This window comes from Vicia villosa, linkage group LG4 (genome assembly GCF_029867415.1).
Source record: "Vicia villosa cultivar HV-30 ecotype Madison, WI linkage group LG4, Vvil1.0, whole genome shotgun sequence".
Taxonomy (NCBI): Eukaryota; Viridiplantae; Streptophyta; class Magnoliopsida; order Fabales; family Fabaceae; genus Vicia; species Vicia villosa.
The window spans coordinates 147,236,485-147,250,211 of record NC_081183.1 but is presented as its reverse complement, the minus strand read 5'-3'; the positions used below and the strand labels follow the sequence as shown (position 1 = coordinate 147,250,211).

Sequence of the window (13,727 nt, the reverse complement as noted above, 5' to 3'; positions counted from 1 at the left end):
AAATTTAAACAAGTCTTATAATTAAAAACAAAATATTACTTTTAAAATTTTTTTTATTTTTTATTAATAATTAATCAAAAAATAGTTTTATAAAATTACGCATATTTTATATTTTTTTATATTATTAATAAATAATTATTTTATAAAAGTACTAATAATTTTGCTACACCCTAAAACAATTAAAACATATATTGACTAGTTAACACATCTCTTATATTTGAAAAAAAAACATAAATATTTTTTAGGTTGGTTGAATAGTAATTCATTAGAAAATTTCATCTAATTAATTCAGTTGTGATTGACGTTGAATTTAATACGGAGGATAATATTTATGTTATAATTGACCTAGAATAAAATTAGACAATCCAATAAGTTCAATACTAATGGTGAAAAAATGTTTTTTTTTTAGAAATTTAAATTTAAATTTAAAAAATGATATTAAATGATAGAATGCAATTTTTTTTATAAATAAAATGCAATTTTTTAGAATATCTTCTAATTAAAAAAAAACCGAATGTCTACTATTTTATTGTTACCGTTAGAAAATCTCTTACGATGTCATTGTCATTACGGATCTTCCTATTCCACAAATTATTACTCTTTATTATTTGTCTCTCACGTGCAATGGCACGTGTAAGACTTTTACTATTTTCTGTTTCAAACCACGTGTGAAGACTAGAGTGTCATGTTTCTTCATCTTTGTTGACTTTTCTGTCTTTGTTTCGTTCTCTGGTTTCACCAAACAAACACAAACGCAGTGCCTGTACCTACTTTTCCAGTCAAACCAAGCGAGGAAGATGGGTTCTGTAGCAAAGAATGGACTCAACAATTACGTCAAACAGCTTCAGGAACATCCTTTGAGAACCAAGGTTTATCTTGTTAATTTCATATTGTTGTTTTGTTTAGTTTTATTCAATTTAATCATCAACTTTTCCCTAATTTTGCTATGTTTTATTGGGAGGTTAAATAGGTAATTACTGCAGGGGTGTTGTCGGGGATCAGTGATATAGTGTCTCAGAAGCTTACTGGGATTCAGAAACTTCAATTCAAACGACTTTTTCTCAAAGTGGTTAGTTAGCATCTATTCCATTTTGTTTTTCAATCTTTTTCGACTCGACCATAGTTTATGACAGTTTTTAATTAAAATAAATTTGTAGTCCTTGATTTTTGAAATATGAGTATGTTAGATGTTGATGTAAACAAAGTACATCTGAAACCCAATTTCAACTTATCCAAAGGGTTTTGACTATGTAGTGTGAATTATGAAACACTTACATTGGATATGATACTGACATGAAGTAGTAATTATTTAAGAAAGTTTGAGTGATTCAATATAACTACATGTGTCTACGCGTGTGTTTGCTTCTCCGGTGACAAGGATACTCTTAAGTGGAAGATTCCTTATTCAATTTATGTCAAAAATTGGTCTGTAGGCTAAAGAATATGGACAAGGATACTCTTAAGTGGAAGATTCCTTATTCAATCCATGTCAAAAATTGGTCTGTAGGCTAAAAAATGTGGACAAGGATACTCTTAAGTGGAAGATTCCTTATTCAATCAATTGGTCTGTAGGCTAAAGAATGTGGACAAGGAAACTCTTATGTGGAAGATTCCTTATTCAATCTATGTAAAAAATTGTCCTTGGGAGAAAGAGTGAAGTCCTGTGTTGTCTCCGTAGGAGGGAACTTGTTGAGAGATCCAAAAATCCAATTCCAAACTTATACAAGAAACTATATTTTAGAACACTCATATTACCCAGATTTTCTGATATTTGTGGACTTTTTACTGAGAATTTCATCTTATTAGTAAGTACTTGTTTATTTTGATTGACTCTGAGTATGGTAAAATGAAAGTGGTACTGTGATTTTGTTGAAGCTCAGAAGTGTAGCTTTCGCCAAAATTGCAATGACTCGGAGCGATCTTGACAACGGTACATCAAACAAAACACGTACTAAGTTAGTTGGTGCAATTATCTTCCATTGAATCTCCAATATTCATGTGGATAAAATGATACTAGATAGAGTATTGAGGATGAACTTGAGTTTAATAAAAATTTTGGGCCTCTATGATCAAACCTGTTCTTTAAAACACCGAAAATTGGGTCTATTTCTTATCTGGTTTTACGGAAAGAAAATATAGGGAATCTTTTTTGTAAGGGTCTATTCTACAATGTTGCTGCTCTTTTGAGCTTTGACTTTTCCACACCATTTCTTTTACAACTATTGTAAATTTCTTATTGATTTATCTTATTTACCATAACATTTATCTTTCTTTATAATCCTTTCCCATTTTGCTATTGCAGTTTTGATTGTCTTTTGTCTTCTGTTGTTATATACTTTATATATCACTATAGGAGTCTTATTTATAAATATTTTATTGCATGCAGTTTCTTGGAGCGGCTTATCTTGGACCCTTTGGACACTACTTTCACATAATATTGGAAAAGATTTTCAAAGGAAAGAAAGATTCAAAAACTGTGGCAAAGAAGGTGATATTGCAAAGCCTTTTGTTCTTATTAATTGCATCTATCATGTTATCAGAACCGTCTTAAGTTTTTAGAGGCCCTATGTAGGTTATCCATAGTTCAACCTTGACAAAACAACTAGGGATCCTATTTAGCCATGGTTTAGCTGTGTCAAATTTATTATGAGACCCTATTTATTCACATTTTTACTGGACAAATTTGAAGCTCTGTGTTGTAGTCCACCTTGCGCGTCCTCAAAGACGGTCCTGCATGTTATCAATATGTGATTTTGGTAGTTTTTATAGCATGAATAATCAGTAAACTCAAGAACTGTTTGGAAATATATACTTACAAATCATGGGTTAGCAAAATGTGATATATGAATATGAAACTAAAAATGTGAAAATGAATTGAATTCTTTAATCTAATATCATTCAAAAGTCCAAACACATTTTACACAAGACCTTATTTATAATTGAAGTCTTTCTTTTATTAATTTTTTTATATACTCAAATTACACAACAAGATAGAAGAACATGAGAAATAAATTGCCATTTTTAAAGAAGTCTTTCGTTGTTTAATTTTTTTTTCAGGTTCTGATTGAACAATTGACATCTTCTCCTTTGAACAATTTGCTTTTCATGATTTACTACGGATTAGTTATTGAAGGTTAGTCATTTTTCAACATCAACCTTTTTCATTTAACCAGTCGGTACAATAGAATGGACCTTACTTTCAGCAGTTAGGAAAATCATGCACTCACACAGCAGTTTGATTTCAGCTATCTGATAATGATCAAATGTCTCTGCTTTAAATTCTAATATCAGTATTAAAAGTAATTTGGAATATATTTAATTGATATACAAAGACAGCGTAAAAAAATTATTTTTATACTCTCAATTAATCTCGATTGTTTGACCAATAAAAATATATGATTTTTATCATATGTATCTTAAAAGCCATATAAAAGATGGATTGTGATTAGTTGCAAGTGTAAAAATTTTTACACAAACAATGCATCAAGATTAGTCTCATTTGGAATATGATCGGTCCCATCTTTATCCGATTTGCATTTATGTGCAAAATGGCATGCCTTGTTGGTAGTTATGTTAATAATAAAAATGTTGCAGGCCAACCTTGGGTGAATGTGAAAGCTAGAGTGAAGAAGGGTTATCCATCAGTACAATACGCCGCATGGATGGTAATTGTGTATTACAACTTTAGTTTCAAACAGAATTTACTTTATTGTTTCTGACTTTAAGATCTCCAATGAATTGAACTACAGTTCTGGCCCGCAGTTGGGTGGATAAATTACAAATTCATGCCTCTTCATTTCCGTGTTGTTTTCCACAGCTTAATAGCATTTTGCTGGTACACCCTTTTATTTCTCTCTCGTCTTTCTCTCAACTTTCCTTAATTTCATATGTGTGTTTGCAAATAGTCGTTTCAGACTAACGGCCTCTGCCACCGCCAAGGCAACAAAAATGTGCAATTGTGGCAAACAACTTAAACGTGATCATTCATTATATGTCTATTTTATTTCAGGGGAATATTCTTGAACCTTCGAGCACGATCTATGACATTGACCAAACCCTGATGGAAAGGAGATTCCAATTTATAGTCTTGAAATTGATTAGATGCTCCTGCATAATAGTACTCCTTTAAAAGTTTGTTTTGTCCTTATTTTTTATATCCGTGTTGTTTTCGACGAATATTTGAGATAAAGCAGTGATTAAGGAAGACAAGGTTCACTGTTGTTTATGGAAACTTTGTACGAGATAATAAATATTTGGAAAATTACTGCAAGTAATTTTTCTTTCTTCAAAACCATTTACCAGTTAGATTGGAGGTTCATAAATAAAAAAGCACAAATTTTCTATGATGAAGTAGGTAACAAATGTATATGTGATGTGAACATGAAAGAAACATTTGGCTTCATTTACAAGTTCAAAAATGTTAAACGTGAGTGATCAGAAAAGAAACCTTTGACCATTTTTGAGTAAGATGTAGCAAAGTAACAATGTTAAACTTTGGACATGTATTCTTAGTTTCTGACAAAATTAGACCTTTATATGTAATTTTTTTTTATATTAAACATGCTTAAAATTATATATCATTATTTGAAACTCATGTTTTGTAATTTGTTATGCATAAATAAACATTATTTAGATAGAACTCTATCTAAATTAATAAATATTTGTAACAAAAATTGATGTTTCACGATTTTGAATATTTGCAGTAAATTATCAAGTCGAACAGCAAATTAGGTTGCTCTTTCTAAAATGTTTGGTTGCACCCTTTAAAATTGTGCAAAATAGTCACTCAACCACAACATCTTTAAGATAAAACAATTCAGTTCTATACTATATGATTATTACTTGCACGAAGATAACCTGTTTAAAAATACTCTCTGATAGTATAAAAATAAGTTGAATATGGTATACATACCACTCATAGTATCTGGTATAAAGATCAGTCGTAATAATTTTTCAAATAAAGAGAATTTCAAATAATTCTACAAAGAATTCAATAATGGTCATTTGACCACTCAAAATGATTTCTCAAACATAGAGAAATTCAAGTAATTCTCTATTGAGAATTCTAAAATAATACTGATAGACGACGAGACCTTATTTAGAGGAGGGGTGAATAGATCCTCTAATTCGAAAATACAAGTTTTAAAGTTTTTGAAAAGAGTTTAAACTTTGGCTAACGAAAGTTTCGCGTTTAGATCGAAAGTCGTCTAAACCGAACAAGTTATTGGAACTCATATATGCGCTATCATAGATGGTATGACAATGAGACAATCAACATTAACAATTGAACTCTCAAATTAACAGTTCAAGTATCCACAAGCTAATCAATTTCCAACCAATTTAAAACACAAAACAGTCAAGTATCAAATTATCGAACACTTTGTCATTATCGCGAGGAGGCCCTTAAAGTCACAAGAATGTTCTGGACCACTTCGCCTACATCACGAGGAAAACTCTGAGTTTCCTGAGGAAAACCATGAAACGTACAAGGATTCTACACAGACGTATGAGTTTGTCTAAACTAAAATGCAAGATTGACGACCAAGCGTATGAACATCACAAGGAAATACTCCCTTGGAACACAAAAATCACGCAAAACCGGATCAAAAACAACAAAGATAACACAGAAAGGGAAGAAGATTTACTCGTATCAACACATGTGAGTGTACGACGGAGGTAACGGTTAAGGCGACGACGGAAACAGCGACATGTCCAACAAAAAGGCAGAGAGGACTTGAAGAGAGTAAGAGAGCGTTAAACCTTATAATGAGGGTTTAAGCCCCTTTTTATAGAGCCTGCACGAAAGGCGAAGCGACACGTCGGGTGACGTATCGCCTCCTGTCCTTTTTTGCCTCCCATGCATGCGCCTCATTATGACCCTACTTCCTAGGCCATCATTACTTGCATTAAATGCAATGCCACGTCACCTGCGATGCTTGTTGCCCTCTCGTTTCGCCTTCCCTGTCGCCGACGAGCCTCCAAATCTTCCCGCAAGAACTCCCCGATTATCGGGCTATATTTCGCTCGACCATGACCACAGACGAGGAGCTCCGACCAAGCGTGAATTTGTCGAGGACGCGAGCTGAACTTAAAGTCATAGCTCCTTCACCAGGAACCACAACTTGGGGGGCTCTTGTTTTGGATTAGACCGATGCTTGGCCCAAACATAGTACAAGGCCCAAACTAGCCTAACCAAGGAAAAGACCCAATTGAGCTACTCTCGTACAAGCTTGCACCTGGTCGACCACCGAGCACGAACCTCACGTGACTAAAATTGCACGAGTCCACCAACGCTTCGGGCAGGCGTGCCTCCTGAACAAGAGCACCCACAGGGCTCCGAGCAGGTGTAGTACACGAGTGCGCCTAGTTGCCCGTCTCCTCGGGTACCCTCCTCCTCATAGGAATCCTCCACCTTCAATGTTTCGAATATCACAAAGTCTACGCGCTTCCGAGAAGACCGCGTCTCTCCTGAAACTTCGGAGCGGTTGACCTAGGACGGAGGCCACGTACTGGTCTCCACTACACACGTAGATCCTGGCAGTCTCCATCTTGGACCTGGGCATCCAGCCCACTATGGAGACATTGGTCCAGAGTTGGGGGCTAAAAATACCCTCTTTCACTAGAGGGTCAGATATTCATTATTCTCACTCTAAACCTTTGTTCTTGTACTTGCGCTCCGTTTGCTCTCTTTCTCACTTTGACATTGGAGTACCTTGCAGACACACCCCCTCACTTTCAGAAGATCACTTTGTTACAGACCAAGACAGTCCGTTCTAATCAGGTGGAATGAGAAAATGATCAAGAAAAATGTTCGAAATCTTAAGTTTTAATCAAATAGAAAACTTTGTCTCTTAAAAATGACACTTGCGTTTATTCATCCATGAGGACAAGGATGTTTGAAAGAGAGAGTATTATTACACTAATTCACTATCTTAATAAACTAGTTATTTAAATTCTAGTTAGTTTCTATTTTTCATTATCTTTGTAAATTAATTATTTTAATTCTATTAGTTTCTATTTTTTTATTTTTTTAATTTTTATGCAATAATGGTAGAATTTGTTATCAATTTACCTATTGGATGAAATAAATATATTGAATTCAAAACTAATATTTATTCCTTTTAAAATTATCTTTTCAATAATATTCTCTCTATTTTATCGGCTTTTATTCTAAATCATTAAAACTCTACTCTTAAAACTTGAATTTGATCGAATTCGTCCATAAAAACAATTTTCTTGTCTCAAGTTCCTGCTTGACTTCTACCATATTATTTGTCTCCAAATTTAAGCTCTTTCCAGAGATAATTCAAATTGCATTAATTCTATTTGTTTCAATTTTGTAATTCAATTAAGCTTCACTTAGTGCATGCCAACTGTTTGAAGTTTTACTTATGTGAGCATCGTGCATCGTTCATATTTTGGTATGCAAAAATCATTATTTGCTCAGATGAGAGTTGGTATTGGTTAGAAGCAGGACGAGGGATTTGCTACGATGTCTTTGCCGCCTCATCCACCGGTTCCGACTATGCTTGTTACGGTGGTGATTGGTATTCCGATTCAGTTTGATGTTCTGGATTTCGGTTTCAATTAATTTCTAGTGTTTCAATGGAATCTGAAGTTGTTAAGTTGTTTTCCATGGGATGAATATATTTAATGTGTAAAGTAAAACAAAAAAGGTGAAGTGGTGTAGTGCTATTTACTATTCTCTATTTACTAGAGTGTCATTTTTCTTCACTGTTGTTGGCTTTTCTGCCTTTGTTTTGTTCTCTTGTTTCACCGAACAAACACAAACCTTCACAGACGCAGTGCCAGTAACTACTTTTCAGGTCGAGGAAGATGGGGTCTGTAGCAAAGAACGGACTCAACAATTATGTGAAACAGCTTCACGAACATCCTTTGAGAACTAAGGTTCATCTTGTTTCTTATTGTTGTTTGGTTTTGTTTGATCAATTTATTCATCAACTTTTCCCTAATTTTCCTATGTTTCATTATGAGGTTAAATAGTCGATTACTGCAGGGGTATTGTCGGGGATCAGTGATATCGTGTCTCAGAAGCTTACTGGGAATCAGAAACTTCAATTCAAAAGACTTTTTCTCAAAGTGGTTAGTTACCTTCTTTTCCATTTTGTTTTTCAATTTTTTTCGACTCAGACCATAGTTTATGACAGTAATAATTTATGAAAGTTTAAGTGATTCAATGTAAACTACATGTGTCTACGTCGTGTTGGTATCAGATCACCAACCACCGTTAATCTGAAATGTCAGTGTTAGATGGTCATGACCAAATTGGTGAGTAAGAATGTGGACAGGGATATTTGTGGAGTTTATACTAGAATTTTATCTTATTACTAAGTACTTGTTTTGTTTCACTATGAGTTTGGTAAAATCATAATGGTACTGTGATTTTGTTGAAGCTCAAGAGTGTAGCTTTTGCCAAAATTGCAACGACTCAGTGTGATCTTGCCAATGTTACACCAAACAAAACACACCTTTAGTTGGTTGTTGCAATTATCTTTTATTGAATCGACAATTTTCACGCGGATAAGATGATACTAGGTTATTGAGGATGGACTTGAGTTTAATTAAAATTTTGGTCCTCTATGATTAAATCTGTTCTTTAAAATACCGAAAACTGGGTCTATTTCTTATCTGGTTTTGCCAAAAGAAAATACATAGAGAATTTTTTTTATAAGGGTCTATTCTACAATGTTGCTGCTCATATGAGCTTGGTCATTTTCTTACCATTTGTTTTATAATTATTGTATATTTCTTGTTGATTTATCTTCTTTACCATCATATTTATCATCCTTTACAATCATTTCCCATTTTGCTATTGTAGTTTTGATTGTCTTTTGTCTTCTGTTGTTATATACTATATATATGGGAATCATAGGAATATTTTATTGCATGCAGTTTCTTGGAGCCGCTTATTTTGGACCCTTTGGACACTACTTTCAATTAATACTGGAAAAGATTTTCAAAGGAAGGAAAGATTCAAAAACTGTGGCAAAGAAGGTGATATGTAAAACCTTTGTTCCTTTTAACTGCATCTATCATGCTATCAATCTGCTATATTTGTAGTGTTTATAGCATGAATAATCAGTTAACTTATGCACTGTTTGGAAATATATACTTACAAATCCATGGTTAGCAAAATGTGATATATGATTTTGAAAATGTGAATGAATTGAGTTCTTTAAGCTAATATCATCCCAAGTCCAAACACATTACACAACAAGAGAGAAGAGCATGAGAAATAAATTGCCATTTTTAAAGAAGTCTTCTTTGGTTATTAATTTTTTTTTCAGGTTCTGATTGAACAATTGACATCTTCTCCTTTGAACAATTTGCTTTTCATGATTTACTATGGATTAGTTATTGAAGGTTAGTCATTTTTCAACATCAAACTTTTTCATTTAAACTGAAGAAGCATGTATACGAAGTCAAATGCACATGGAAAGTATGGAGAAATAAAATAATTGTCATCAGTGTCAAAATTAGGGTACTTAAGAAAGTCTTTACACTATCAATTAATTACTATTGTTTGATCAATAATAACATTTGATTTTGATCACATCTATCTCAAAAGCTGCACAATAGATGGACTGTCATTAGATACCAGTGTAAAAAGTTTTACACAAACAATGCATCATGATTAATCTCATTTGGAATACGATCGGTCCCATCTTTATCCGATTTGCATTTATGATCAAAATGCCATTGGTATGCAAAATGTGCAAAATGGTAGTTATGTTTATGATAAAAATGTCTAGTGCAGGCCAACCTTGGGTGCATGTGAAAGCTAGAGTGAAGAAGGGTTTTCCATCGGTGCAATATGCATCATGGATGGTAATCTTGTATTATAACTATAGTATCAAATAGAATTTACTTTATTGTTTCTGACTTTAAGATCTTGAATGAATTAAACTACAGTTCTGGCCTGCTGTTGGATGGATAAAGTACAAATTCATGCCTCTTCATTTCCGCGTTGTTTTTCAAAGCTTAATAGCATTTTGCTGGTATGGTCTTTTTTTTCGGTCTTTCTTTCAACTTTTCTTAACTTAAATGTGTTTGGTTGGTGGTTTGTGTGTTATGCAAATAGTTGTTGCAGACTAACAGCCTCTGCCACCGCCAATGCAACAAACATGCGCATCAGTCGTTCTTATTGATAAACAACTAAATGAGATAATTCATTATATGTCTATTTTATTTCAGGGGAATATTTTTGAACCTTCGAGCACGATCTATGTCATTGACTAAACCCTGAAGGAAAGGAGATTCCAATATATAGTCTTGAAATTAAGTAGATGCTCCTGCTTTTCTTTAGAAGTTTGTTTGTCCTTCTTTTATGTGTGTAATTTTCTTGGAATATTCGAAATAAAGCAGTGATTAAGGAAGACAAGTTCATAGTTAATGTGCTATTACAAACATTGGAGGTTCATAAATAAAACAGCACAAATTTTCCATGATGAAAAAGGTAACAGATGTATATGTGGTGTGAACATGAAAGAAATATTTGGCTTCTTTTACAAGTTCAAAAATGTTAAACATGAGTGGTCAAAAAAGAAACCTTTGACCATTTTGAGTAAGAGGTAGAGAAGTAGCAATGTTAAATTTTTGACTCGGGATGGCAAAACGGGTCTGGTCTATTAGGCATACCCATTTTGCCCTCACTAAGACTAAGGATATAGGCCCTCTCCCTCAAATGTGTCCGTCCCGCTCCGTCCCGTTTTCTTCGTGGGCTCTTGCGGACGAGGTCATTTTCATAAATTTGTGTTTTTAGGCTTAAAAAGTGTAGTGTCTGCGGATTTTTTCTGTCCCGCCCTCACTTTTTTCGAGGTAGGTCTTGATTTTAGGCCCGCATCTTCAAATAAGTCTGCTCCGACCTTTTTTTTTTTCTGGATGACATGTATTATTATTGTCTACAAAGGTTTAGTACAGACAATTATATATAATTTTCTTATATTAAACATGCTTTAATTCTATATAATTTTAATATTTGAAACTCATTGTTTTGTACTTTGTTATGCATATATAAACATTATTTAGATAGAACTCTATTCAAATTTATAAATATTTATAAGAAAAATAGAGAAAATAAAATTTCCCTTGTTATAAAATTAGGTGACAATATTACAAATTTATAAATATTTATAAGAAAAATAGAGAAAATAAAATTTCCCTTGTTCTAAAAATAAATATTACAAACACATGAAATAATAAAATTAAATAGATTAAATTAAACAAATAAATTATATTAAAATACTAAGTATCAAAGGAATAATAAATAAATACAACATATCATACTAATAAAAAATAAAAAATAAATAAAAATATAGATATACTATTAAGTTGTTCGATTTTGGATCAATTTTTAAAAGATTAATTTAAAATTTAATCTAAACCAACCCATTTTCACAAAGAGTGCCTGTTATATATCACGAAAAATATCCCTCGAGAACCTTCGTGAGGTAGTAACCCGTACATTTGTATTGATATATATATATATAAAGTAATCAGTAGAATACCCGTGTGTTCGCACGAATACTGGTGTGGTACGCACACTTTTGTTTTTAAAATGTAATAAAAATGTAAAAAAGAAAAACAAAATTGTTTTTCTAAAATAGTTTATTATTTTTAAAAGAAAGATTATTTTAAAATAAAAACAAATTTGTTTTATCATAATTGTTTTACAACAATAATATATATTTCAATTTTTCCTATATTATCTTTAAAAAAAATATATAATAAATAAAAAATAATTTCAAAATAAAAATATTAATAACATAATAATAAAATTCAACACATTTTTCTCATGTTTGAATTCATACATTATTTTAAATATATTTTCTTTTATTTTTTTTTATTGTACAAAAAATACAATAACTCGTGGGTTGGCACAAATTTAGATTTGGACACCCGTGTGTTCGTACGGGTACTAGTACATTAAGACAAAATTATTATACCATATCAGTGCCCTAGTGTTTGCACAAGTACTGGTGTTGTACGCACGCTTTTATTTTTAAAATATAATAAAAATGTAAAAATGAAAAACAAAATTATTTTATCAAAAGAGTATTTATTTTAAAAAAACATATTTATATATGGATCATAAATATAATATTTCCATATATAATAATATTTGGATGAATGATATATTTTCTTATACGTCATATTATTTTTATTTTGACATTATTAATAAAAATATTTGAATAATGTTTTTTCTCATTTATAAAAAAAATATTAACATTCACTCATTAATTTAGAAATAACATTTCTCATTAATAACATATATTAGAGAATGATTACATCAATAATATATAGTTCACTTTTTTTCGTATATTATTTTAAAAAGTATTGTATCTTAATTTAAAAATAATTTCTAAATAAAAATATTAGTAACAAAAATAATTTAAAAACAACACATTTTACCTGTGTTTGGATTGATACAATATTTAAAATATATTTACTTTTATTTATTTTTGAATTGTACAAAAAATTAAATTAACCAGTGGGTTTGCACAAATTCTGATGTGAATACACCGTTCGTAATGGTACTGTGCATTATGCGCATATGTTTCTAAAATGTAATAACAATGAAATATCATAAAAAAAAATTATTTAACCAAAATTTTTTTATTAGTTTTAAAACAAAAACATATTTTTGTTTATATTTGAAGCATAAATATATTAGATTTGTTTTGACATTAATTATACAAATATTTATGCAGTCATTTAGTTTTATAAATATCAACTAGGCTTAAATGCACTTTTAGTCCCTCTATTTTGATATTTTTTTAACTTTCAATCCCTGCATTTCAAAATCCAATTTTTCAGTCCCTCAATTTTACTTTTCTTGGGATTTTGTTAGCCCCCTCCAATTTTGTATATACAGTATTTAAAAATAATTATTTAACTATACAAATAAATATTAGTAGCATAATTAAATACATTTTGTCTGTGTTTGGATTCATACATTATTTAAAATATATTTACTTTTATTTTATTTAATTGTACAATAAAGTATAATAATCCATGGGTTAGCACGAATTATGGTCTGGATACTCGTGCATTCGTACGTGTACTGATGCGTTACATGCATTTATTTCTTTGTACGTGTACTGATGTGTTACACGCATTTGTTTCTAAAGAATATTTTGATTATAATTGGGAGAATAGAAATTATACTACTAATTATATATTGACCATATCTATATTATTTTGCATGCTCATCCATAAGTCTTTGATCATTCCTAGATTGATATCACAAACTTTATCTCTTATCCAACCTTTAGAACATGTGTCTCACATTTATTGAGTGTATATTTAAATAAAATCTTTATATTTAAAATTAACAGATAATTAATATATTATTTAATAAAAAATCCTGATCATACGTACCTGATCAGACTGAATCGTCAATGGTCTTCAACAGTTAGACTTCGAATGAATGGGGTGTGTACTCCGATGCCAAAGTGAGAAGGGAGAGCAATCAGAATGCGAGTACAAGGTAAGAGTGAGAATGAGTGAAGTAACCTGACCTTGTAGTGAAAGAGGGTATTTATAGCCCCTAGAGTTGTGCCAAGATCTCCATATTGGACTGGATGCCCAGACCCCAAATAGAAACTTCCAGGATCTCCGTGTGCAGTGGAGACCAACATGTGGTCTCCATCCTGGGTCAACTGCTCCGAAGTTTCAGGGATGACGCGGTCTTCTCGGAAGCACTT

The 13,727-nt window shown here is 31.6% G+C and overlaps 2 protein-coding genes across 2 annotated transcripts; both read left to right on the top strand.

Moving 5' to 3' along the window:
• Window positions 1-675: 675 nt before the first annotated feature.
• LOC131595432 (peroxisomal membrane protein PMP22) lies at window positions 676-4,291 on the top strand. Its single transcript, XM_058867777.1, has 7 exons — window positions 676-869; window positions 971-1,069; window positions 2,387-2,488; window positions 3,058-3,133; window positions 3,595-3,665; window positions 3,750-3,835; window positions 4,010-4,291. The coding sequence occupies exons 1-7, from the start codon at window positions 798-800 to the stop codon at window positions 4,059-4,061; spliced, it is 558 nt and encodes a 185-aa protein (XP_058723760.1). The 5' UTR covers window positions 676-797; the 3' UTR covers window positions 4,062-4,291.
• Window positions 4,292-7,207: 2,916 nt separating this feature from the next.
• Window positions 7,208-10,476, top strand: LOC131595433 (peroxisomal membrane protein PMP22-like). The gene is made up of 7 exons (XM_058867778.1): window positions 7,208-7,908; window positions 8,005-8,103; window positions 8,914-9,015; window positions 9,309-9,384; window positions 9,779-9,849; window positions 9,934-10,019; window positions 10,216-10,476. Exons 1-7 carry the CDS (start codon window positions 7,837-7,839, stop codon window positions 10,265-10,267), a joined length of 558 nt encoding a protein of 185 aa, XP_058723761.1. The 5' UTR covers window positions 7,208-7,836; the 3' UTR covers window positions 10,268-10,476.
• The last annotated feature ends 3,251 nt before the right edge of the window (window positions 10,477-13,727 follow it).